This window comes from Colobus angolensis, unplaced genomic scaffold (assembly GCF_000951035.1).
Source record: "Colobus angolensis palliatus isolate OR3802 unplaced genomic scaffold, Cang.pa_1.0 Scaffold93, whole genome shotgun sequence".
In the NCBI taxonomy this organism is placed as follows: Eukaryota; Metazoa; Chordata; class Mammalia; order Primates; family Cercopithecidae; genus Colobus; species Colobus angolensis.
This window is the reverse complement of record NW_012123265.1, coordinates 2,859,701-2,885,771: the sequence shown is the minus strand read 5'-3', so window position 1 is coordinate 2,885,771 and position 26,071 is coordinate 2,859,701. Positions and strand designations below refer to the sequence as shown.

Sequence of the window (26,071 nt, the reverse complement as noted above, 5' to 3'; positions counted from 1 at the left end):
GTCTCGGCCTCCCAAAGTGCTGGGATTACAGGCTTGAGCCACCGCGCCCGGCTCACACTCATTTTCTAATTTAATCCTAACATGCCTGTGAGTAGGAACTGTTTACTAGCAAGACAACTGAGGGACAGAGAGGATAAGTAGGCTACCTGATGCCAGGCTTTTAACTCGATATTGACAATATGTGGTAGCTGACCACTTAGGCTCTGTTGATGGGTCTGGGAAATAAATGAGAAAAGCTGAAGAAATGTACAGAAGTGTGAGGAATGGGAAATACCTTTGGATAGGAAAGGAGATAAAATCGAACCGGCAATCCTCTTCTGCTTTCTGTGGGATCCCCATGAAGGAGAGACTGGGGTCCTGCCTGAGTCTTCTGGAAACTGAGCAAGTAATCACCCAGATGTTTTTGGTTGGCACCAGCATGACCTGACTGTCTTCCTGCTCTTCCATCCAACACCTTCAGAATCCGCCTCTTCTGATGCTGCCTCCTACAGTTGCTCCCCACCCCCTGCCTCAAGCCTAAGAGAGACAGCCCTGTGGAATGAGGCTTTATAAGTCACAACCTTTACAGCCACCTGTCTTTTCATTTTTATCTTGGCTGCTGCCACATCTCATCCCCTCTGGGGAAATCAGGAGCTTCTGTAGCCCAGAGGTGGAAAATTATGGGCTTTAACCTTCCCAGGGGCTTGTCCCTGTATTGCAGCAAGCTCCAAGAGATGAAATCTGCTTGTTGATGCTCCTGGTGACATGAAGGACTCCAAGATGGCCAGCACTCTGGGTCCATTGTCACAAGTACTGCTTCATGCCCTGTGATTAGCTCTGGTCCACTGTTTTCCCGTTGATCAGGCAGGGTTGAAGCACCTATATGTGTTGGATCCATATGGCTGTTGGCAGGTGGGGTGCCAGTGATACAGGAGGAACATCATGCAGGCTCACTTGCACAGGGCGGGTGGTGGGAAGCTTTGGGGGATGATTGGCCAGCTGTAGGGATAGAAGTGAGGGAGGTGAGTGCCTGCACCTGCTATGAGAAGGAGGGCTTCTGGCTGAAGGTAGAGGCCCTCTGCTAGACAAGCCTCAGTGAAATGGCATGCCAGTTTGGCATGGTATACTCCCATGCCCAGATATTCTGAAGGGGACACTGGCTATCTTCTGAATCATAGCTGTTCCCCTGCCCTTCCTTCCACATCCCCTCCTGGCACTTCTTTTCATGCTTTCAAGCTTCACACCAGGCAGAATTGCCTAACATGAATTGAACACCTTTCCTATGCAAATTAATGAGTCCCCCAAGGGGCTTAACTTAGTGGACCAGTTAACAGAATGCACAAGTAGGGAGGAAAGGGTTCATTCCAGTGCTGTGATGGCCTAGCAGAGGGAGCAGTTCTTTCTAGCAGATAGGATCAAAAGAGCTACATTGTAGTCAAGAAGTTTCCAATTTGGTTCAGTGTTGTGGTCTCTAAATAAAGTTAGGGATAGGGTCTCTGGCCAAAAGTGAACCTACTATCTATTATGTCTCAGTTTCTGTGGCAGTGCCAGATATTCCAGCATACAATGCCCCACAGCCTCTTCCACAATCAGGATCAGATTGGCAGGACAAACAGATATTGAGCCAGCTCTGCTTGTGTCTCCACAATGAGAGCCAAACCTCCCAGCTGGAGGATGGTAGATGGTGCTCTGAGCCCCTACTTGTGCTGCTGGCTGCCAAACCCTTGACACCATTGCATGGAGGACTTCATAGTGCTTATTACTTGGCACCACTGATGGCGGAGTGTTAGGTGATGCCTTTTCCTTTATCTCTGCCCTGCCCTGAGTTCTTTGAATTTCATCTGAGGCTGAAGCCATTAAAGGGCAAGCTTCACAAAGGTCCTGAGGCTTTCTTGTTTCAACCAGATCCTCTTCATCAGGGACATAACTGAATACTGTCACACTTGTGTGACAAATATTATGGCTTGCTTTCTAACGGGATAGACCTCCCCCTCCATCTTTTTGTTTTGTAAACAAAATCAACTTCAAAATAAGCTAGCTTGCTTGCTTCCTTCCTTCCTTCCTTCCTTCCTTCCTTCCTCCCTCCCTCCCTCCCTCCCTCCCATCCTTCCATCCATCCATCTCGCTCTGTCGCACAGACTGGAGGGCAAGTGGCGTGATCTCGGCTCACTGCAAGCTCCAACTCTCAGGTTCAAGCAGTTCTCCTGCCTCAGCCTCCTGAGTAGCTGGGATTACAGGCATGTGCCACCACACCCAGCTCATTTTTGTATTTTTAATAGAGACAGGGTTTCACCATGTTAGTCAGGCTGATCTGGAACTCCTGACCTCATGTGATCCACCCACCTGGGCCTCCCAAATTGCTGGGATTACAGGCGTGAGCCACCGTGCCCAGCTAAAATAAGCTATTTTCAAAAGCAACCCGACCTGGGTTTTAAAATGTAGCAAAGTATGAGATGGGAGGAAGGGAGCTTAGTGTCCAAAGCAGAGCCTTAACAAGCTTCATGTCTGTGGAAGAGATCGTTGTCCTATAGGGTGGTGTGTGCTCCAGCCTGACCCAGAAGTGGATTGCATGTAAGAGCCTTGACGCAGAGCATCCATGGACATCTGTTGAGCAGTCCACTAGGAGAGGGCGAGGAGGTTATGCTGTGTGTTTTCTCCTCAGTTTCAAAATGAGAACAAAGGACTGTCGTGGTGGCTCATGCTTGTAATCCCAGCACTTTGGAAGGCTAAGACAGGAGAATCATATGAGCCCAGGAGTTTGAGACCAGCCTGGGCAACATAGTCTTTTAGTTTTGCTAGGATTCTGTCTCTACAAAAAGTTTTTTAAAAAATTTTAAATGAGAACAAAAGACAACATGCAGTGCTTCCATAAAATTTCTATTAGTAATAGATTTTTTTTTTTTTTACTATTTATTCTATAAATGTATTTTTAATTGTTTTTAGTCTCTCATCACCTTCAGAGCATTGACAACTCTTAAACTTTTTTTTAGGTGATCGAAGTGTATGATTTGACTAAAGTAAAGTTAAAATATTGGTAAGTTTTCTCCCCTGCTGGTATATGTCACACTTGGTATAGACAGTCCATATATACTACCTTTGTTAAGTTAGTAAAGATTCACATCTGTCACAGATGTGAATTATAGCCTAGTGCCATGATTTCCTGAGGCAACCTTCAAGCCTGCTCAGTTTCCTGGAGAAGAGAAGTAAACCTCATTAAGAATACATGATGTGTTTAACACTTCACATATATGTCATCTAACTTAATCCACTCAACAAAGCCAGACCTCAGCTCAGAGGTGATGTGACAGTCTCCTGGGTCATAGCTGCCCTCCCCCTGACAGCCTCTCTTATCACCTCTTTTCATGTTTTCATGAGTAATAGAGGTGGTACAAACCAGATAGGTCTGACTCCAAATCCTATGCTGAAGAGAATGCCAAAGAGACCACCATTTTAGAGCTCTAATGTACTTTTTAGAATTACAGCAGGAATGACATGCACAATCCAAAGTTGTTGATCCCCCATTATGGCAAGGCAGCATGCCCCATCTAAAAATCTGGAATACTCCTTTCTTTCTTTCTTTCTTTCTTTCTTTCTTTTTTTTTGAAACGGAGTCTCTCTCTGTCGCCCAGGCTGGAGTGTAGTGGCGCCATCTCGGCTCACTGCAACCTCTGCCTCCTGGGTTCAAGCGATAGAATACTCCTTTCAGTAAGTTTCCTTAACTGGCTTCCCTTTCCCTTTTTGAGGATGTGAAGAGGACCTGATTCCTGGGGCAGGCTCAGGCAGTTTTGCTGATAGAGGAGTAGACAAGCAAATGTGTGGTACCACTGGCCCCTGCAGGTTCTAGTTGTCTTTTAGTTTTACTGGGGCCTTCATACCTCAGGGTCTTGTAGCTTTTCTTCTCTACCCTCTTCTTAAGAGTCACTGGTGTCTTAAAGCCCCAGAGGATCAACACTGTATATCAGCCTCATGAGAATTGACCTTCTCCTGACCTCATTCTCTTATTTAAAAGTTCTCTAATTAAACTTTGTATTTTGATATAATTGGAGACTCACCTGCCTGCATCTTAAAAATAACTCTCCCAGCTACTATCATCTCACATGATCTGTGAGCCCATCTTGTGAAGCCTAGTATTAAAAAACATTTTTGTTTTTCAGTGGCGTGCATTTTAATTCTCAGGCCATAGCTCCTACCATTGAACAGATTGACCAGTCTTTTGGCGCAACCCATCCTGGAGGTAAGCCAAGTCCATCTGATTCCTCTGGTCATCAGTGGCAGTTCATAGCAATAAACCTGCCTGGTAGTGCCATCCCACCCCACTGGAGTCAGGCTCCCATAGGATTGTGGGATTGGTACTTGGGTGTGAAAGAAAGATCCTCCCCCTTGTTTTCAACTTAGTAGGCTAGTTCAGAAACAAGCCACAAGGAAGGTGTTGTCAGTCATTACTCCCTGCCAGGCTGGTTTATGTTAGCCATTTCAGATGCCAGTCAACCATGTTATTTTCTTCTCCCCCACCCCCAACAGTGTACAACTCCGCTGAGCAGCTCTTCCATCTCAACTTCAGAGGACTGTCTTTCTCTTTTCAGTTAGACTCATGGACCGAGGCTCCAAAGTATGAGGTTAGCCCTTCCTGTCCCCTGGTGTTTGTTGCCCAGTGTCTGTGTGGTTTGGCTCAGCAGATGGTGTCATGGGATGGGGATAGAGGAGTGGGTATTAGATAGGCAGACTTTCTTTGGTTTCCATGTATTTGAGCTCTTTACGGGACAAGGAAGGGGCAGAGTGGGTGGGACTGACAGAGGAAGAACAATGCTCAGGCTGGCATTCCCAGGAAGAGGATATTTGCCACCATGGAGTGAGGTCAGGCTCACTTTTCAGAGATAAGTTCATTCATTCCTTATTTTCAAACTCCTAATCAGCAGTTTTCCTGGTTACCTAGAATTTGGAGGTTTCATCCTCTGGATTTTCAATTACCTTTATTTTTGCAAACATTTCATTCATTCTTAGGGCTGTGAAAATGATAAGCTTTCGTAATGCTTATTTTAATTAAGGAAGCATTTCTGCATTTTCCCCTATGAAGAAAAGGAAAACTGACCGGGTGTGGTGGCTCACGCTTGTAATTCCCAGCACTTTGGGAGGCCAAGGCGGGCGGATCATTTGAGGTCAGGAGTTGGAGACCAGCTTGGCCAACATGGTGAAACCCTGTCTCTACCAAAAATATTTAAAAAAAAAAAAAAAAAAAAAAGGCCGGGCGCAGTGGCTCACGCCTATAATCCCAGCACTTTGGGAGGCCAAGGTGGGCGGATCATGAGGTCAGGAGATCGAGACCATCCTGGCTAACATGGTGAAACTCTGTCTCTACTAAAAATACAAAAGAATTAGCTGGGCATGGTAGCGGGCGCCTGTAGTCCCAGCTACTCAGGAGGCTGAGGCAGGAGAATGGCATGAACCTGGGAGGCGGAGCTTGCAGTGAGCTGAGATTGTGCCACTGCACTCTAGCCTAGGTGACAGAGCAAGACTGTCTCAAAAAATTAGCCAGTTGTGGTGGTGCATGTTTATAGTCCTAGCTACTCAGGAAGCTGAGGCAGGAGAATCACTTGAACTCGGGAGGTGGAGGTTGCAGTGAGCTGAGATCATGCCACTGTACTCCAGCCTGGGCAACAGAGTGAGACTCTGTCTCAAAAAAAAAAAAAAGAAAAGGAAAGGAAAACCAAGCAGAATTAAAGGTGGACTTGCATGGTTTTGGGGAGTTTACTGACCCAGAGCCAGAGAGCCAGGTTTGAGGATGTGCTTTGACCCTTTGACCTGAGCAACTCTTGAAGACCATGAGTGACAGGGAAGACCAGAGCCTGAGTCCCATGACCTGTAGTGCCCTAAGTAAAACTCTTGACCTTTGTTTGCAGCCCAATTTTGCCCATGGCCTGGCTTCTCTCCAGATACCCCATGGAGCAACTGTAAAACGAATGTATATCTACAGTGGCAACAGCCTACAGGATACCAAGTAAGTGTAAGGAGCATGAGTTTCATGCTAAGGCCTGGGCTGCCTAGGAGAAAGAACCAAGCCTCTGCTCATTCTGTGCCTGTCCCCAGGGCTCCCATAATGCCTCTGAGCTGTTTCCTGGGCAATGTGTATGCTGAGAGCGTAGATGTTCTTCGAGATGGAACTGGACCTGCAGGTTTACGACTTCGGCTGCTTGCTGCAGGTCAGTGACTGGCTTTGAGGTTGGTACATTCCCCATTATACCTATGTTGAGACAGTCCCATGTGCTTAGGATGTGTCTTAGTCCATTCAGGCTGCTGTAACAAAATACCATAAACTGAGTGGCTGCTAAACAACAGAAATGTATTTCTTTACAGTTCCGGAGGCTGGGAAGTCCAAGATCAAAGCACTGGCAGATTCAGTATCTGGATGTGCCTGCAGTCTAGTTCATAGAAGAGACTTCCTCATATGGTGCAAGGGGCTAGCTAACTCCGTGGAGTCTGTTTTGTAATGGCACTGATCTCAATCCTGAGGTCTCTGCTTCCATAATGTAATCACCTCCCAAAGCCCTCACCTCCTAATACCATCACTTTGGGGGTTAGGATTTCAACATATGAATTTTAGGGGAACAAAAGCATTCAGTCCATTGCCACATAGTTGGTAGAAGACAAATTATGCAGATGTTTATGGTTAAAGCTTTTGTTTAGTTTTATCAAGGGACTGGACATAGTCTTTAATTAGCAAATCTTAATAAGCAACAGCACTGCTCTCAGCATGCACATAGGCCTGCTGTGTGCTTATATAGCTTCGTGGCAGTTCCCAAGTGTTTCCTGAAGATGCATCCTGTGGGTTGCAGTGCTACTACTCTCCCCTTTTTCCTTTTTTCTTTTTTTTTGAAACAATGTCTTGCTCTGTTGCTGAGGCTGGAGTGCAGTGGTGCGATCTCAGCTCGCTGCAACCTCTGCCTCCCAGATTCAAGCGATTCTCCTGCCTCAGCCTTCCAAGTAGCTGGGATTACAGGCGTGCATTACCACACCCAGCTAATTTTTGTATTTTTAGTAGAGACGGGGTTTCACCATGTTGGTCTGGTCTCGAACTCCTGACCTCATGATCTGCCCGCCTCGGCTTCCCAAAGTGCTGGATTACAGGCATGAGCCACCGCACCTGGCCAGCTCTCCCATTTTTTCTACCTTTTTTTGTTTTGTTTTGTTTTAAAAGAGATGGTCTCATTCTGTCATCCAGGCTGTAGTGCAGTGGTGTGATCATAGCTTACTGCAGCCTCAAAACTCCTGGGCTCAAGTGATCTCACCTAAGCCTCCCAAGTAGCTAGGACCATAGGCACGTGCTACCATGCCCAGTTAATTTTTGTGTATGTAGAGATGGGTCTTGCTGTGTTACCCAGAATGGTCTTGAACTCCCGGGCTCAATCGATCCTCCCTCGGCTTTCCAAAGTGCTGGGATTACAGGTGCAAGCCGCTACACCCAGCTTTTCTCCCTGTATTGCCCAGGCCTGTGTGCTGCAGTGGAATACTGTGGCCTTGAACTCCTGGGCTCAAGCAATCCTGCCTTAACCTCCTGAGTAGGCTACAGGCACGCACCACCATGCCTGGCTCCCTTTTTCTACCCTTAATGCCAAGTTCTTAACGTAGGCAAGCAGACGGGACTTGTTGAATTGTGGTTTGGCCACACCTTCGCAAGAATTTTGCCAACCACGAACAACAACAACAACAACGAAAAGACAGAGTTGGCCAGGCGCGGTGACTCATGCCTGTAATCCCAGCACTTTGGGTGGCCAAGGCAGGCGGATTACCTGAGGTCAGGAGTTCAAGACCAGCCTGACCAATATGATGAAACCCCATCTCTACTAAAAATACAAAAATTAACTAGGTGTGGTCATGCGTGCCTGTAATCCCAGCTACTCAGAAGGCTGAGATGGGAGAATCGCTTGAACCTGGGAGGCAGAGGCTGCAGTGAGCCGAGATAGCGCCATTGCACTCCAGCCTGGGCAACAAGAGCGAAATCCCATCTCAGAAAAAAAAAGAGTTGCCACCTTCAGTAGCTGGTCCCTCCAGGATCCATGCCTCATTTTGTGACTTTCCCATGCCTGGCCAATGTCGGCTGCTTTGGGCTGTGAATTGTGCTTAACGGGACTGGGAGCTTCAGCGTGGAGTTTGTTCCCATAAAGATAGCTGAGAACCTTCCTGGAGCTCATAGCCTAACCAACCAGCATTTGTTTTCCTGCATCAGTCTCTGAGGCATTGTTTTTTTTGTTTTTTTGGGGGGAGGTTTTTGCTGCTTTTTTCTTTATTTGAGACATGGTCTCCCACTGTCACCCAAGCTGGAATGCAGTGGCACCGTCATAGCTAAGTGCAGCCTTTAACTCCTGGGCACAAGGAATCCTCCTGCCTCAGCCTCCAAAGAAACTGGGACTACAGGTGCACACCACCACCACACTCAGTTAATTCTATTTTTTTGTAGACATGTGATCTCCCTGTGTTGCCCAGGCTGGTCTCAAACTCCGAGCCTTAAGCGGTCCTCCCACCTCAGCCTCGCAAATGGTTCTTAGTTATTAAGAATCTGGTATATAAACTCTGAGCCCACTTCTGTGAATGATTAGACAGTTCACAACCTCCAGGTTAAGAATTTCTTAAAATGTGATTTTCTAGCCAAGACAGAACAGCCACTTAAAGGAGTATCACACTTGAGCTGTGGTTTTGGGGTTTTTTATTGTTATTGTTGTTATTTTTTGAGGCTAGAGTGCAGTGGCACAATCTCAGCTCTCTGCAACCTCTGCCTTCTGGGTTCAAGCAATTCTCATGCCTCAGCCTCCCAAGTATCTGGGATTACAGACGTGTACCACCACGCCAGGCTAATTTCTGTATTTTTAGTAGAGATGGGGTTTCACCATATTGACCAGGCTGGTTTCAAACTCCTGACGTCAAGTGATCTGTCCGCCTCAGCCTCCCAAAGTGCTGGGATTACAGGTGTGAGCCACCGTGCCCAGCGTGAGCCATGGTTTTTGAGAGAATTGAGATGTGACAGCAAGGTCAAGTGATTTAGTATGTTTTTTCCCAAGAGGATCACTGCTTGAAACAGCAGGGTGGTCAAGGACCAGGATCATTAATCATCCCAGATGACAGCAGGAGGAGCCTGTTAAGGGTGGACTCCCAGCCGATTATGTCTGCCACCTTGTACAGCACATTCCCAGCAGTCACACTGCTCACTGCTTACACTGTCAGCAGGGCAAACGATTTGTTAAGTCAGGGCCTCAGAGGGTTATCGTCTTCACTGAGAGTTTCCTGTGGCAAGCACAAGTTTCTTGACCCACTCATTTCTCATATCCTTCCTTATGGAATATGGCTGCAGTAATGGTTTTAATGCAGGGAGTCAGTTCAGCCATCTGGGTCTCCACAATAATTTGTAGAAAGATACACTCTGGGGAATCACAATCTAAAAAGTAGCCTGAAACGGGGTAATTCTACCTGGATATACTTCAAGCAGAGGGAGACAAAAGAGAAGACTCACCTGTAAAGGGTTTCTTCCCTGCAGCCCCCATCTGTCATCCACACGTATCTGGCACCTGAAGAAATGTGTTAGGCCACTGGATACTTTGGGCCCACAGTCCAGCTTGACAGGACTTTTGGTGGGTTCTATAGGTCACCCAGGCTTGCCTAAGCCTTTATTTGCCCCTCAGTGTATACTTGCTGAGAATAGAGATTCTTGGGTTAGCTGAACTCAGTACCTAGTTATTTAAGATTTGGGTTCTCTAAAGCTTCTGTATATAGCAAATGGATTGTTACACATGAGAGAACTTTGACAACTGTAAAGCCTTATGTTGAGTAAGATGGTGTCAGTGATTATCACGGCACTAGGAATTACAATCCTTCTCAGATTTTTTGCTTCCTTTTTTTTTTTGCTGGGGGGTGGGAGCAAAACACCTTGTCTCCCCCTCCGCAAAATGGGGAAATGTTTACTGTTGGTGTGTCTATTACTGTGCTACAACCACTTCCACATCTGTGTGTTTGTGTGTGTGTCATTAACTGTAATCATTTCTGAAATGTTGTATTAGAAAAAGTCAGAGCTTAAAGATTCTTCCCAAAGAATAAACTTTTGGCAAATCAGAAGGTCTGTTATTCCTCCACTTAGCTGGTTTGTCCCTTTTGAGTGATAATGGCTCTTGTCTGGGTTGGAGGGCTCTGTCAGGTGTTTTTGTAGAATTAGGGAGTCAAGTAATGTATGCTTCACTCTACTTGTTGATAGAGCGGTCTTACAGGTTCAGTGTCTCTGTTAGGGGTTACCATTGAGAGTACTTTTGTATCTTTTTTTTCTTTTTCTTTTCTTTTCTTTTCTTTTTTTTTTTTTTTTTTTAAAGACAGTGTCTCACTCTGTCACCCAGGCTGGAATGCAGTGGTGTGATCTTAGCTCACTGCAGTCTCTGCCTCCGGTGCTCAAGTGATCCTCCCACCTTAGCCTCCCAAGTAGCTAGGACTGCAGGAATGTGCCACCACGCCTAGCTAATTTTTGTATTATATTTTGTAGAGCCGGGGTTTCACCATGTTGCCCAGGCTGGTCTTGAATGCCTGAGCTCAAGCAATCCACCCTGCTTGACCTCCCAAAGTGCTGGGATTATAGGCAGGAGCCACGGCACCCGGCCAAGAAGTACCTCTGAACATAAATCTTGTGTGATGATCTGATTAAGGTCTTCTCCAGCACACATAAGCTCCAGTGATGGAGCTTCTCTAGCACACATAAGCTTCAGTGATGGAGCTTATGGGAAAGAAACAGCACTGCCTTTTTTTTTTTTTTTTGAGACTGTCTCTATCACCCAGGCTAGAGTGCAGTGGTGTGATCTTGACTCACTGCAACCTCTGCATCCCAGGCTCAAGTGATCCTCCCACCTCAGCCTCCCAAGTAGCTAGGACTTACAGACACCCAACACCATGCTCAGCTAATTTTTGTATGTTTTTGTAGAGACAGGCTGGTGTCGAACTCTGAGCTCAAACAATCCATCCACCTTGGCCTCCCAAAGTGTTGGGATTACAGGAGTGAGCCACCATGTCTGGTCAGAAACTGCACTGCTTTTGTTCACTTTTGTTTCTTCAACATCTAGCACAATGTCCTAGCACATGGTAGGCAATAAAATAGTTAGTGAATGAATAAGTGAATGAAGTCTTCAGAGCTTCATGTCACATGTGGGGGATTGAATAAGTCCCTGGCATTATTTTGAATAGATAGTGATCTCTTGTACAGTCTTAAGCCCTGGTGACCTGATGTTTCTGCTTGCATGCAGTCTTGCCCCTTGCCAGACCTAATAATGTAGCATGGAGCCAGTAGCTTCTCTGGGGCCCCCAGAGAGGGTCTCTGGTCCTAACCATAACCTGACAACCTCTCTCTCTTGTTTTTTGCAGGTTGTGGACCTGGCCTATTAGCAGATGCCAAGATGCGGGTATTTGAACGTTCAGTGTATTTTGGTGATTCCTGCCAAGATGTTCTTAGCATGCTTGGCTCTCCACACAAAGTCTTCTATAAATCAGAAGACAAGGTAGGGGAATTATGTTGCAGTCTCTCTCCCTCTTTTTTTATTTTTTTATTTTTTTTATTTTTTTTATTTTTTATTTTTTATTTTTTTTTGAGACAGAGTCTCGCTCTATCGCCCAGGCTGGAGTGCAGTGGCCGGATCTCAGCTCACTGCAAGCTCCACCTCCTGGGTTTACGCCATTCTCCTGCCTCAGCCTCCCGAGTAGCTGGGACTACAGGCGCCCGCCACCTCGCCCGGCTAGTTTTTTGTATTTTTTAGTAGAGACGGGGTTTCACAGTGTTAGCCAGGATGGTCTCGATCTCCTGACCTCGTGATCCACCCGTCTCGGCCTCCCAAAGTGCTGGGATTACAGGCTTGAGCCACCGCGCCCGGTCCCCTCTTTTTTTAAATCAACACTAATTTAATATTGAGTAAATGTAAACTGTTTGCTATTTTCCCATAGAAGTTGTTATAATTAAAGCTAATGGTAAAGTAAATTGAAAACTGTTTTCTAACCCCTGTAGTCCAATTACCCTGACTCTGTCCCTCTCCATAGTGCCTACCTTTCCTTGGAGACCAAGGCAGTCCATAATCAATGACAACTGGCCCCCTCTCCTCCTAGATTGGTCAGCACCAGGAGCTGAGACTCCCGACACTCTTGCTTGTACCGCAGCTTAATGTTACTCACGGAACACAATTTGTAGACTTTAAGTTAATCCAGAACTATATTAGAGGGATGGATTTTAATTTATGGTTATTTTTTCCCTACAGATGAAAATTCATTCTCCTTCCCCTCATAAACAAGTTCCATCGAAGTGCAATGACTACTTTTTTAACTACTTCACTCTTGGAGTGGTAAGTTGTGATTCCTCAGAGAAGCCCTTCATTTCTATTGGGGTGGACAGTGCACTTTTGCAGATTTGTGTGTCCACATGCAGCTGGAACCATGGGCATTGGAGAACCTAGTGCCAGCTGGTTCTGCCCAGGGTGGTTCTGCATAGGCTCTGGTACTCCAAAGTAGACCTTTCCTGCGACCAGGATTGGTCAGGAACACTAGGTTCCCTGGTACATATTGACTTCTTTTCTGAGGGAAATATGTTCCATAGATGGAGGCCTTGGAAATCATTCAGATTAAGCTGTTTGGGGAACTGCCCTTTTATAAAGCATAGGACCCTCTTCTTGAGTCACAAAATGGAGACTGAAAAGGCTTGGAGACAGTGAGGTGTGCTTGTATATTTTTAGAGGACCACCCCAGAGGCATTGCTGTATCCCTGTGCTCTGGACCCAGGGAGCTGCATGTATTTGGTAGCTGGCCAGTGCGGACAGTCCAGCTGGTGGGTAAGATGCAGACATGAGAAATGATTGTGTAAACAGTGTTTCAGCAGGAAACATCTCAGAGGGCAGGGCTGGCCTGGACCATCGGTCTTGTAACCTTTGAGTTTTCTAGGGTCTGAGGTCCTGAGGCAGCAAAGAGTAGATTCCAGAGAGGGAGTGAGGAGAGACTGAGTCTGTCCAAGTGGGAAAGACCAAACACAGGAGCCAAGAGTAGTAGTGTAGCTGCTGTTGGGTCATGAACTCCTGAGAGTAGGATGGCGGCAGGAGGGAACAGTGCTGTTGCAGCTGGACCTCTGGTTCAAAGGCCAGTGATGATAGTATCTCAAGAACTTTAGAGTGTTGCTTTTCTAGCTGGAAACCTCTGTGGCCGGTGGTGCCTTTGCCCCAATTTTTGCTTGGTCCCACTGGGCTCATTCTGCTCACTCAGCCTGGCAGGCTGCGCTTGGCTCACGCTACCGGCCTGGATCCCATGCCTGCCAAGGGCAAGCCAGGTATGGAATGGCAAGGGGTGTGTGAGCAAGTGAATGTGGCGTCCGGCCACTGCGCCCAGCCAGGCACGCTGACTGCTGTGGTGGGGCGGGCGGCTCCAGGCGCCAGCATAGGCGCCGGCTCCATGTAAGGGTAAGGCTAGATCACATGTACTGCAAGCAGCTTCCATTGCTGGCACCCGTGTCTGGACAGGGAGAACGCAGTGACGCCCAGAAGCTTGGAGACACCAGGAACCACAGAGCCCCAAACAGGGTGTCACAGCTCTGGCTTGGGGAGCTCCTAGGTCTGGGCTTCCTGAAGGGCTGCAGCTCTTCTTGTTGCTCGTAACGGGGAAAGCGGGACAGGGCATTTCAGCCCTATTTATGTTACACCTCTTTCGGTCCCACCATTCAATGGGTCCCAAGTTCTTGTCCTGCGTCCAGGAAGATTGAGGTATGCAAACAGCTGGAGGGTAAGCAAAAAGGAGAGGAGCTTTATTGAGCAACAGAACAGTTCTGAGGAGACCTATAGTGGGCAGCTCCTTTGCATAGGCAGGTCGTCCTGACGAGTGTCCAGCTCTCAGCAGAGAAAATACCCATAGTGGGTAGCTTCTTTCTGTAGGCAGGGTGTCCTGAGGAGTCAAGGAGACCTGAAGTGGGTAGCTCCTTCCCACAGCTGGTAGTCTTGACGTCTGTCCAAGTCTGGCTGAATCCGGGGTTTTTATGGGCTCAGAAGGGAGGAAGTGCATACTGATTAGTCCATGAGCAGGCCCGCAAAAAGCACCATAAATTCTCACTCCACCCAGACTCTACCCAGAGCTGGCAGCCCGGCCCCCAGGCCTTAGGCCATCCCTGGCTTGAAGGTGGGGTTTCACCTGGGACCCAGCCCTTTCCGCCCAGGAGCCCTTCTGCTTCCTACCGCCATCAACATGCCATCCATGGTGCCCATGCTGTGCATGCCAAGGCAGCAGGGGGCTAGTGTGTCAGTGCCCCCCTGAGCGTGTGCACTCCCAGCCAGGTTGCGACAGCACCTGGGCTCAGCCACAACTTTGCTCCTCCCCAGAGCAGGCACCAGGAGTGGGGAGAGTCTAGGGAGTGGAAGCAGGCACTTTCAAGCCTGCCAGGGCAAGGGGCCTTCTGGGGCCCTGAGAGTGCAGGGATGCCAGGGTCTGGAGCTGCAGCTGGGAGGCTGCAGCTACACCGAGGAGCATGGGCTCCTGCCCTGCCAACTCAGTAGAGGGCAGGACTGTCACCTGTTCCCAGTTCCCACAGGCTCTGCACAGTTCTATGGGAAAACAGAGGTCCTGGCCACGCTTCCCCTGCTGCAGTCGGCATCCTTGCAGCGGCCGCTCCAGGTGGGCCATTGCTGCCATCAATAGGTGACAGGGAAGATGGAGAGAATGGACTGGCCACAGTAGGACTTAGTTGGCTGTGGGTACGGGGGTAGAGTCAGAGGTGACCCTGAGGTCACAGACCCAAGCAGTTAGATGAATATGAAGCTGGGAAGGGTAGGGGATAGGAGGGAAGTATTCACTGGGTGGCATCAAATCCAGGTCCAAGTCCTGGAGAGAGGTCGGGCTCTAACTTCAGTTCCTGGAGTTGCTGACTCCCACAGAGTGTGTAGTGGAAGCCAGGAGGGTCTGATGGATCGTAGAATTCAGAATAGTCAGGTGGCCTTGAGCCAAGAACCAGGTGACTTGGCCGGCATGGTGGCTTACGCCTGTAATCCCAGCACTTTGTGAGGCTGAGGTGGGTGGATCACCTGAGGTCAGGAGTTCGAGACCAGCCTGACCAATATGGTGAAACCCCCATCTCCACTAAAATTACAAAAACTAGCCGGGCGTGGTAGTGTGCGCCTGTATTCTCAGCTACTGGGGAGGCTGAGGCAGGAGAATCGCTTGAACCCAGGAGGCAGAGGTTTCAGTGAGCCGACATCATGCCACTGCACTCCAGCCTGGGCGACAGAGGTGAGACTCTGTCTCTAAAAAAAAAAAAAAGAAGTGACTCTCAATCTTCTTGGTAGCCTTAGAGCCAAAATCTGCTCTCAGTTAGATTTTTTTTACCAGGTGCCATTGGCAGGAAGGATCTCCCTTATGTTTTTGTTCCTAAGAACTGGTAGCTGCAGACCCTGTGCCTGTCAGGTCTGTAGATGGTTGGGTCCCCACTTCATTAGCTTGGTCAACATGGTGAAACCCCGTCTCTACTAAAAATAAAAAATAAAATAAAAAACTAGCTAGGTGTGGTGGTGGGCACCTGTAATCCCAGCTACTCGGGAGGCTGAGGCAGGAGAATTGCTTGAACCCAGGAGACGGAGGTTGCAGTGAGTTGACACGGTGCCACTGCACTCCAGCCTCAGTGATACAGTGAGACTCTGTCCAAAAAAAAAAATAGAAAAGAAAATGTCTAAAAGCTGGTTGGCCTGTCCCCTGGACTGTTGTCTGGAAGAAAGGTGATGCCTGCAGGCATTCTCGCTGTGGAGTAGAGTGGATGTCCCAAGTTGGGCATGCCCTTGGAAAGGCCTCTGCCCTGCCTCAGTAACATTCCCTCCTTGAGTACCCTTGTTTTCTATTCCAGGACATCCTCTTTGATGCGAATACACACAAAGTGAAGAAGTTTGTTCTACACACCAATTACCCTGGGCATTATAATTTCAACATGTGAGTACACCTGTCTGTACCTTCCCCTCTGTAAAGTGAGTTTTGGACTGAAAACCCCAGGAAAGAGCTTGTGGCTTTGGGTGTTCACTAATTTATCTACATCTGAATTCTTGCTGTTTCATGGAAAGCGAATTTCCTGAGTGCTTGCTGTGTTCCTGGCACAGGGTCCAGTGCCTTACATCTCTCTGTTTGAACCCATTTTATAAATAGGGAAATCGGTTCAGAAAGCTTGATGTCTTATCCAAGGTCATAGGCTCTCCAGACCCCAGGGCCAAGATCTTTTCTGTTTGACTTCCGTGCCTAAATCTGGCCTCTCTCAATGAATACTGTCAGGGGCTCAGAGCCAGGGCTTTGGACAGGTGTGTTTGGTTCTGTTTCTCCTGGGGTATGGGGTTGGAATATGGGAGTGGCCAGGCCTTCTAGGAGGCCTAGCCTTTACCCATCTGCCTTCTCTCCAGTTATCATCGCTGTGAGTTCAAGATCCCACTAGCCATAAAGAAAGGTGAGTAGTGAAAGCTCTCAGGGTAAAGGAGGGGTTTTAGAGTCTGTTTTCCACTATGAGAAGGGAGAAAGATCGAAGCAGTGGTTGGATGTGTAGAGCCTCTGCCCATGGCCTCAGTTCCTCTGGGGTGCACTCATTGTTCTGGGGGCTGCAGTGTTCTTGGTCTGAGTCTCCTAGAGGCCCTTGAGGCCTTTTCCTTTGACTGTGGGATTGCTGGCCTGTGGAGGGGGGAGTTTCTTATCTACAGATGATCATCCAGGGGCCCCCAGCCTATCCTTGTTGCCTGCCACCCACTGCCAGTTGGTGTAGCTCACACCTGACTGATCTCCGTTCACCCCTCCATCCTCTTCCACCCTGGAACTCCAAAACAGCCTGTTAGTCCTCCCCATGTACTCCAACCCCAGTGCAAAGGGACACCAGGTCTGGATCCTGCCTAGGGCTGGGGCCACAGGTAGGCTGGGTCAGCTACCAATCTGCCCTGCTGTCTTCTTTCAGAAAATGCAGATGGTCAGACAGAAACATGCACAACCTACAGCAAGGTGAGCACCCATCTTCCTACCTGGCACAGCCTGAGCATGAGGTGGACATGAACCTGCAGGCAGCATGGGGCTGTGTCCTTTAGGCCAGCCATTGGTCACAGGCATGTTCATGTCCCTACTAACCCCTGCTCCCCTCTGTCCCTCTTGCAGTGGGACAACATCCAGGAGCTCCTGGGCCACCCTGTGGAGAAGCCTGTTGTCCTGCACAGGTGAGCGGGAGTTTGATGTCCCTGGCCACCCCACCTGACTCCTCAGAGCCCACAAAGCCCAGGGAAGCCTGGCATAGTGGATGTTGCTTAAAAATTATAGAAGTTGCCCAGGTGTGGTGGCTCACGCCTGTAATCCCAGCACTTTGGGAGGCCAAGGCGGGCGGATCACGAGGTCAGGAGATCGAGACCATCCTGGCTAACATGGTGAAACCCCGTCTCTACTGAAAATACAAAAAATTAGCCGGCCGTGGTGGTGGGCACCTGTAGTCCCAGCTACTTAGGAAGCTGAGGCAGGAGAATGGCGTGAACCTGGGAGGCGGAGCTTGCAGTGAGCCGAAATAGCACCACTGCAGTCCGGCCTAGGCGAAAGAGCAAGACTCCATCTCAAAAAAAAAAAAAAAAATTACAGAAGTTTCTGGTGTTGCCACAAGCCTAATTCCTGCCCCACTCCACATTAGGAGTAAGTCAACTGTTCTCTGTGTTCACCTGTGATAGAGAGGCTGTCCCCAGGGGTAGCTCCCGTCTCCCCACCCTACCTCCAGGTATGGGGGCCTTCTCACCTTTAGTTATGAATTCATAAGGAAGGAGGGCTTGGCTGGCTGGCCTGGGCTGTCTTTTTCCCATCAAAGCTGCTGCCTGCTGACGTCCACAGCCCCATTCCTGGTTGCCATGCTGCCTGAGATTCTCTCACTCGAGAGAGCCCTCTTGACTCCTCACCACCCTAGTCTAGTTCCACAGTAACTTTTTGTGCCCTGTGGGGTTCTGTATGTATGATTCTGAGTTGAGTGAGGCCATCCCTACCCCTAGGACCTTGCAGGCCTGTGTGGGAAACAGACATACACTCACAGCCATGAGACTACTGGCCAGTATCCCACACCCCAGAAAACACTGGATCCCTTGTTTCAAGGCTGTGGCCTCTGTCTGCCCCTCTAATTCTGAATTCTCTGGCCTCAGGTCTTCCTCCCCAAACAACACCAACCCATTTGGTTCCACATTCTGTTTTGGTCTTCAGCGAATGATCTTTGAGGTAAGCTGTGGAAGCCCTAGAAATAAACTGCCTGGGGAGTTGCTGGTCATGGCAGAGCCAGGTGAATGATGGAGTGAAACTGGGGAGGGCCTAACTGCCATAGTGGGCAGATTCATCCTTCTCCAGCAACCCTGTCTGCTGCATACCTGGTCTCCCCACACTTACCAGCGAAGGTTCAAAAATGATGTTGAGAAATCTGGGGTCACAGAGGCCAAAGCAGTGGTCTGTATCCAACAAGATGGGAGGTAATGAATCCCAAGTTTCTATCTGAAAACATGAGTATAGCAGGGAAGGGAACCACAGGGCAAGTGGGGCCCCCCTGAGGGTGTTGGGGGCCCTCCAGTGGCATGTGAACGAATGCACTGTAGGGGAGTGAGTGGCTCTGGAGGCCCCACTGACTTGGGAGAACAGTGAGCTGCCCTTGTTTTCCCTGTGGATGCGGTATCTCCAGCAGACACCAACAGTTCCAGAAGGACTGGACACATGGCCCTGGTAAAGGCTGCGTAAACCATTGAGAAACAGGCAGATCTCAGGTAGAGGGGGGCCCTTAGCATGAACCAGGGGAGGTTGAGGAGTTGGGAAGCCCAGCCCTTAGGTACAGGTGTGGCACACAACCTCCAGCCCTCATGCACAGGATCTGCCTACATCCCTCTACCCCTCCCCCTTGACCCACTGTCCTCTTCTCACACCAGGTCATGCAGAACAACCACATTGCCTCGGTGACCCTGTATGGTCCCCCTAGGCCTGGTAGCCACCTGAGAACAGCGGAGCTCCCCTAGGGACATCACCACCCATGCCCCTCTGTCCCGTGGAACTGTGCATCACATCCTGCTCAGTGGGCCTCTGTACCACCCTGTGGGTTTTCTTGGACACCTGGCCAGTGTTGAAGGGCTGTTGTGATGTTCTGAGGTTGGGCTCAGGCTGCGTGCTCTGCCATAGGCTGAGTGGCCCAGATATTCCTCTGTCCATCCTTGGCCTGCTGGTGCCAGCAGGGGACACAGACTGCAAAGAGAAGCACAAAGTTTGAGCCTTGATTCCTGGACCCAGGAGCTCTCAACAAACAAGCAAGGAGGCAGGACACGTCAACCCTTGTCCCATGCACGTTGGGAAGACTTGGGGCTCTTTCTGTGACTGAGGACATAGGCACCCAGGATAAGGACAAGGTCCTGCCTTTGGTCCCACATTGCCACATGACCCTTAAGGCAAGCAGGTAGCGTGTCCGTAGTACTTGGTTGCAACATTTGCACTACATCCACTTTAGTTACTTGATGAGCTGGCTGTGGCCAGGGTGACCCATCTGCCCTTCCCTGTTCCTTTCTTGCACGTGCTCCCTGGCTGGGCACACCAAACTGGTTGAAACACAGCTTTCTACCATCCAGGTACGTGCCCAGGCCTGGTTCTCACCCCTGTTGGAGTCAGCTTTCAAGATTGCCTGTGCCCCTGCTCTGCCCCAACCTGGCTGGCAGGGCTGCATGTTTCCATGCTGTTTGCCTCTTTTATTTAATGCCAAAGTTTTAGCCAAAGACATCTTCCTACTTCTGTTGTGTTTCAGCATTCTGTTCTGCACTGTGGGCTGGCTCCCTGCCCCAACCCTGGGCACTGGTCCCTGGCTGAGCCATTTCATGGCTCAAAGCCTCTGGGGGCTCAAGGAAGGCTGGGCTGCTCAGTCCCTTCATGGGTCTTGCTAATGGAAAGTAGTATATATGTGCTTTAAAAATATTAATCCTTTTGAAAAGAATTGAGAAGAGAAATGTATAATTTTATCCCATTTTTAATATTTTGGTCTAGCAACTTGTGATACATAGGTGACAATTTTGTGAGTTTTTCAAATGTGTGTACAGATTTTTGTAAATATGACTCTTTTGTAATTAACTCATGTACAGCCTCATCCTGTATAGTTTAATGATGAATGTGCAGGGGACCTGCCTCAGGCTCCTATATGGTTCCTGGGCCTTATAGCCAGGTTTGTGTGGCGCTCCCATGACTTTGTGACTGACTGGTGTCTTCCCATTTGGACTGTGGCCTGGCCAGAGCCCCTTGCATATCCCCACTGTCGGGGTAGCCAGGACTGTTCCCATCCTCCTGGAATGTGGGAACCTTCCTTATCCCGTGCCCATATCCCCTCTCCAATAAAGCACCTGTGTCCTCAGCAATGGCCTGCCATGTGCTGTTGCTGGGATGTTTGTACTAAGTGTGGGTATTGGTTTTTTGAGCAAGGGGGTGAAGAATATGGGAAATTAATAGCGGTGGCGTCTCAGGGGAAGACATTCCTTGGCTCCTCTGAGGGGATACAGCCTCCAGTGGGAGACTGGCATTCTTGTGTGGGTTCAGGAGGTGGGGGAAGACTAGGTAGGACCGTGCACTCATGTGTCCCTTATGTGTGGCTCCATCCCTGGTGCTCGGCCACACCTGGGCCCAGGAGAGGTTGTGAGAAGCACAATGTCTGTTTTCAGATGAGCTGTGGCAGAGTGCCTGCCAGGTTCATGAAGGCTGTGGCAGCCGGAGCCCCTCCACCTCTCTGTGGGGCTGGCCTTGAGAGCCTCTGCATGCGTCCGCGTCAGCCTAGAGGTTCCAAATCCAGCAGTGTGGTAGGATTCCATGAGTCCCCTGCCACCCCACCTGAACACACCTCTGTGCTACTAGGAGGACCAGACATGTCCATTGCTCTGGGACCTGTTGGACAAGAGATGGTCATCTACCACCCAGCCGTGGCTCACTCAAAAGGTCACCATTACACAGGTTTCAACTGGTTCCAGCAGGGTGGACCACCAGGAGCCAAGCTTAACCCCCATCCCCTGGGATCCTGTGGAGACAGGCACCTGGTGATCGGGGAAGAACCACATACACGGCAATAATCTGCCTGGGAAACCGGCTCCATCTTGGGTCTGAGTTAGGACCTTGGGGCTGTGATGGGGAGCTAGGAGTCCCATTGGAAGGGGCCTGCAGCGACAGGCTGTGGATGCGCACAGGCTGGCCCATGCGGCCCGTGCAGCAGGCGCCACATAAGCCAGATGTCAGCGGCCGAGAGCCCGTGCACTACAACCAGCTCGCGGTAAAAGCAGGGATCGAAGGTGCTCAGATGCGGCGCGGCTGAAGGCTGGGGGATGCCAAAGGTGCGGAAAGCAGGGTGAGGCTGGGGCGTGAGCCGCAGGCGCTGCAGACACATGCCCAGAAAGACGTCGTCGATGGGGAAGAGCTCGACCTGCGCACAGGCGCCAACCAGGCGGTGCAGCGTGGCCCCGGAAAGCACAAAGCCACCGCCGCCCGCGTAGGGCGGATAGGCGGGCAGGCCGTACACGCCCTCGGGGATGTAGTACTTGCTAGCCCGCGTGCGGATGGGCCGAGCCTGCACAATTACGTCACCAGCAAGCAGGTCTTGCGCCGGATCCCGCGACGCCAGGAACTCCAGGAGATTCCCCACGTTCACGAACACATCGGCGTCGCCCTTAAAAACGAAGCGCACGTCGGGGCAGAAAGCTGAGGCCCAGGCTAGAAAGTGGATCTCCTTGAGAGTTAGGTTGAAAAAGGTGTCGTCGAAGGCCCAGAGCAGGATGTCCGCATAGGCAAGGCTCTCGGCCTGCAGCAGGGCGCGCCAGTGGGTTCGTGCCCCCTCCCCAACTTCGTCGGCCCCGCCCGAGCCTGCGCCCCTGGGCACGCCCAGCAAGAACACGCGGCGCACCAGCGCCCCCTGCACCCGACCCTCCGCGCCCCACGTCTGGCGCACGGCTTGGCGCCGCTGGAAGTCCTCTGCCACCGACTTGACAGCAATAAGCAGGTCTGGGCGGCCACCGGGTGCTCCGTCGCTGCGGCACTTGTGCGGTTGGTTAATGAGCAGCGGAAACCGCCGCTGGTCCTTGGCGCGCAAATAGCGGGCGAAGTCAAAGGGTCCTGTGGGCGTGGGCGGCACCGGTGTGTCTCCTTCGTAGGCCGGTGGGGCTGCACCCGCGTCGGGTAATTGGAACGCGCGGGGCTGGGGGCTGGGCCTTGGTGCCCCCCTCCCTTGCGCTCTTGGCGCGCTCGTCGTCGGGGTCGCGCCGTCGCGCTGCGCGTAGAGTAGGAGACCCAGGGAGGCGCAGAGGAGCAGCGTGAGCGACGCGTCCCTGCGTAGGCGCAGCCTCCTCATCTCCGCGCGGCCTGCGCCCTCCCTCCCCTGTAAGGGTCGCAGTCGGCGGCAGTGGGCAGGGGGCAGGGGGCAGGGAGCCCCGCCCTCCCCAGATGAGGGGGCGGGAGGCCACGCCCCGGGGGGGGCTCCAGCGACCGGCAGTTGAGCCCCTCGCGTTGTTCTCCTCCTTCCGGCCGTGTCGCACCGCCAGGACGGGCAGCCTGAAGGGACGAGAAGTTCACCCGTTCACCCATGTAGCCAACTCCTTGGCGGCCTCGCTCCGGCCCAGGACTGCGACCCAGGACCGGGCAGGGAGACGGGAGCCGCGGCCCCTCCCCCGCCCGCCTCCCTCGTGCTGAGGCCGAATCCTTTCCACCCCTGCCATCCCCTCAACGTCGGGCCCTGGGGTCCCGACACTCACGCTCGGCCCTCGGAAGTGGCGCAGCCCCGGACGCCCTGGCCTCCGGGGCTCAGCGCAGGGTCCCAGGGGCCGCCATAGACCGGGCCCGAGCCAAATGCAGCGTTGGCAGGAAGGGGGACCGGTGCCGTGCCACGTGACCCTCCAGCTGTGCGCGCCCGGACATCTAGAGCTCAGCTCCGCCCCGGCGCCAGGAGCACTTCGGCCTCCGAGTGGGGACTAATCCCTGAGAGGGAGCCTCCTTACGGTCAGTCCCTCTGGGAAGGGCTGGTCTGGGTGCTCACATGCCAAATTCGCCTTTCCGGGGATTGGGAAGAAGCATCAACTCCTGTGGTTAGCTCCCCCAACTCTCCACTCCCCACTCCCGCCTCTCCGGAGTGGGGCGGAGCCTGAGCTGCTAGGAGACCCTGAGCGGGCCGGTTCCAAATGCGCATGAACCTGGCCACCATCCGGGGCCCGTCCTGCAAGCCTCTCCTCAGCAGCCCTGATTCCATGAGGCAGGGTGCATACGCTGCCCCGAGACATACGACATACGGCTGCCTTCTTACTCCTGGTACTGTCATGCTTCCCACCCCCAGTAAACACACGCACGGGACAAACAAGGCAGCCCACCCAATCCTTACTTAGGACAACCCTGCCAGCAGCTCTCATTCATGCCCAAATGGGGGACACTGGGGGCTCCTCGGGGAGTTAAGTGACTTGCCCAGGATCAAAAGGCCAGAAAGCTCTGCCCCCAGGTCTTCTGAAATTCCGCCCAGGATTATTTTATCTGTCCTTGCCCCGCTCATCCATCCACTGGGATACAGAACAGGGGGCCAACCCAGTCTGCTTTAGTTTCACAGGCAAGCACTTCAGCCTGTCTCCCCGAGGACTAATGGACCTGAGCCCAAGCCAGGTGCAGTTCTGAGTCCCGTGGTCTCCAGCATAGCCTACTGCAGGTAGAAATGATCAGCCTGTGCTGCTGCAGGTCAGACTGGGCTGGCAGGGATGGGGACAGCTTGGGAAGACTCCAGGCAGAGGCCTTGGCTTGGGGATTGCTCTGGGATCCAGGTGGGCAGAGGTGCTCTGCAATGGAAAGCTAAGTCCTTGCCCAGCTCAGTTGCCAGTTCTCTCTTTCTTGGTCCCAGCCCATGTGGTGGAGCCTGGAATAGACAGTCTCCACCAGTCTCTTAAGAACACAGCCCCATCCTCTGTCCAAGGGCTATATCTGCTCCTGATGGCTTCTTCCCACCAGCGTTCAACCTTAAAAAGCCAACTCTGGGCCGGGCGCGGTGGCTCAAGCCTGTAATCCCAGCACTTTGGGAGGCCGAGACGGGCGGATCACGAGGTCAAGAGATCGAGACCATCCTGGCTAACACAGTGAAACCCCATCTCTACTAAAAAATACAAAAAACGAGCCGGGCGAGGTGGCAGGCGCCTGTAGTCCCAGCTACTCGGGAGGCTGAGGCAGGAGAATGGCGTAAACCCGGGAGGCAGGGCTTGCAGTGAGCTGAGATCCGGCCACTGCACTCCAGCCTGGGTGACAGAGCGAGACTCCGTCTCAAAAAAAAAAAAAAAGCCAACTCTGGCTGGGTGTGATGGCTTATGCCTGTGACCTCAACACTTTGAGAGGCTGAGGTGGGTGGATCACTTGAGGTCAGGAAGTCGAGACCAGCCTGGCCAACGTGGTGAAACCCCCTTCTCTACTAAAAATACAAAAATTAGCCAGGCGTGGTGGTGGGCACCTGTAATCCCAGCTACTCAGAGGGCTGAGGCAGGAGAATTGCTTGAACCTGCAAAGTGGAGGTTGCAGTGAGCCAAGAACGCACCACTGCACTCCACCCTGGGGAAAAGAGTGAGACTGTCTCAAAACAAAACGAAAAAAAGGCCAGTCACGGTGGCTTACGCCTGTATTCCCAACACTTTGGGAGGCCAAGGCAGGTGGATCACTTAAGTCCAGGAGTTTGAAACCAACCTCGTGGCCAACATGGAGAAACCCTGTCTCTGCTAAAAATACAAACATTAGCCAGGTGTGGTGGCACATGCTTATAATCCCAGGTACTTGGGAGGCTGAGGCAGGAAAATCACCTGAACCTGGGAGAGGAAGGCTGCAGTGAGCCAAGATCGTGCCACTGCACTCCAGCCTGGTGACAGAGTAAGACACTGTCAAAAAAAAAAAAAAGCCAACTCTCCACCCTGAGCCTCACTCTTTCTGGTCACGAAGTAATCAAGAGTCCTCTGCTCCAGCTTTCCCCGCGGCCTCACCTCCCATTCCCTCCTGTGATAAAGCTTCAGGCTCCCTCCACCATGACTCAGAAAGACCCCTGCCTGGTAAGCTCCTTTTAACTAAGTCCAACAGACGCTCCTCAGTCTTGACTAATTACCCACTCCATTATAGCGGGTGGGTAATCCCCTGGTTTCCAAATCTCCTGGTTTTCCTCCTTTGTTCCCCTTCTGGTTGGTGTCCTTCAAGACATCCCCTGGGGCCACCCCACCCACTCTCACTTGTCTATTCATCAATCTTTAGATTGGACCCTAGTCCTGAACTCAGAACTACAGACCCAGCTGCCCTCATACTCTCTCCCTGGATGCCCTACAGGAACATCATGCTCAACTTGTCCCAAACAGAGCAAGTACTTCACTTCCCCCGGGGCCCCATCCCAGCAGACAGTCCCACCCACCATCCAACTGGCAAAGGCAGAAACTTGGGGTCCTCTCTCAGCCATTCCTCACTCAGTGTCACCAGGCCTGTTGCTCTTCCACCCACACAGCCCTTTGTGGTCATCCCCTTCCCTCCATCTCTGCTGCTGCTGCCCCAGCCTGGGACCACCATTTCCCCCACCCCCATCCTCATCAACCTCCCAGTCTTGGCCAGGTGCGATGGCTCATGCCTGTAATCCCAGCACTTTGGGAGACCAAGGTGGGTGGATTACCTGAGGTCAGGAGTTTGAGACCAGCCTGACCAACATGGAGAAATCCCATCTCTACTAAAAATACAAAATTAGCTGGGCATGGTGGTGGGCGCGTGTAATCCCAGCTACTTGGGAGGCTGAGGCAGGAAAATTGTTTGCACATGGGAGGTGGAGGTTGCAGTGAGCCAAGAACGTGCCATTACACTCCAGCCTGGGCAATAAGAGCGAAGCTCCATCTCAAAAAAAAGGCAAAAAAACAAAACAAAACAAAAAAACCTCCCAGTCTTAACTTCCGAAACCCTTCAAAGGCTTCTCACTGGCCTCATTGAAAAACCCACACCCAGTCTGGGCGCGGTGGCTCAAGCCTGTAATCCCAGCACCTTGGGAGGCCGAGACGGGCAGATCACGAGGTCAGGAGATCGAGACCATCCTGGCTAACATGGGGAAACTCCG

The 26,071-nt window shown here is 51.2% G+C and overlaps 2 protein-coding genes across 2 annotated transcripts in view; one reads left to right on the top strand and one right to left on the bottom strand.

Moving 5' to 3' along the window:
• The window catches only part of LOC105504586 (chromosome unknown open reading frame, human C16orf70), a 36,572-nt gene extending 16,173 nt beyond the window's left edge, over nt 1-20,399 (top strand). The window contains exons 4-16 of the mRNA XM_011932079.1: nt 2,970-3,013; nt 4,134-4,213; nt 4,501-4,595; nt 5,877-5,974; nt 6,064-6,176; nt 11,362-11,495; nt 12,243-12,326; nt 15,848-15,930; nt 16,389-16,432; nt 16,928-16,971; nt 17,122-17,180; nt 18,135-18,207; nt 18,900-20,399. Coding sequence (XP_011787469.1) covers nt 2,970-3,013; nt 4,134-4,213; nt 4,501-4,595; nt 5,877-5,974; nt 6,064-6,176; nt 11,362-11,495; nt 12,243-12,326; nt 15,848-15,930; nt 16,389-16,432; nt 16,928-16,971; nt 17,122-17,180; nt 18,135-18,207; nt 18,900-18,986 — 1,038 coding nt within the window. The 3' untranslated portion in view covers nt 18,987-20,399. The remainder of the gene's footprint in view (nt 1-2,969; nt 3,014-4,133; nt 4,214-4,500; nt 4,596-5,876; nt 5,975-6,063; nt 6,177-11,361; nt 11,496-12,242; nt 12,327-15,847; nt 15,931-16,388; nt 16,433-16,927; nt 16,972-17,121; nt 17,181-18,134; nt 18,208-18,899) is intronic.
• B3GNT9 (UDP-GlcNAc:betaGal beta-1,3-N-acetylglucosaminyltransferase 9) lies at nt 19,961-23,076 on the bottom strand. The gene is made up of 2 exons (XM_011932080.1): nt 22,731-23,076; nt 19,961-22,530 (listed from the first exon to the last, which is right to left on the bottom strand). The coding sequence occupies exon 2, from the start codon at nt 22,328-22,330 to the stop codon at nt 21,125-21,127; it is 1,206 nt and encodes a 401-aa protein (XP_011787470.1). The 5' UTR covers nt 22,331-22,530; nt 22,731-23,076; the 3' UTR covers nt 19,961-21,124.
• Between the last annotated feature and the right edge of the window lie 2,995 nt (nt 23,077-26,071).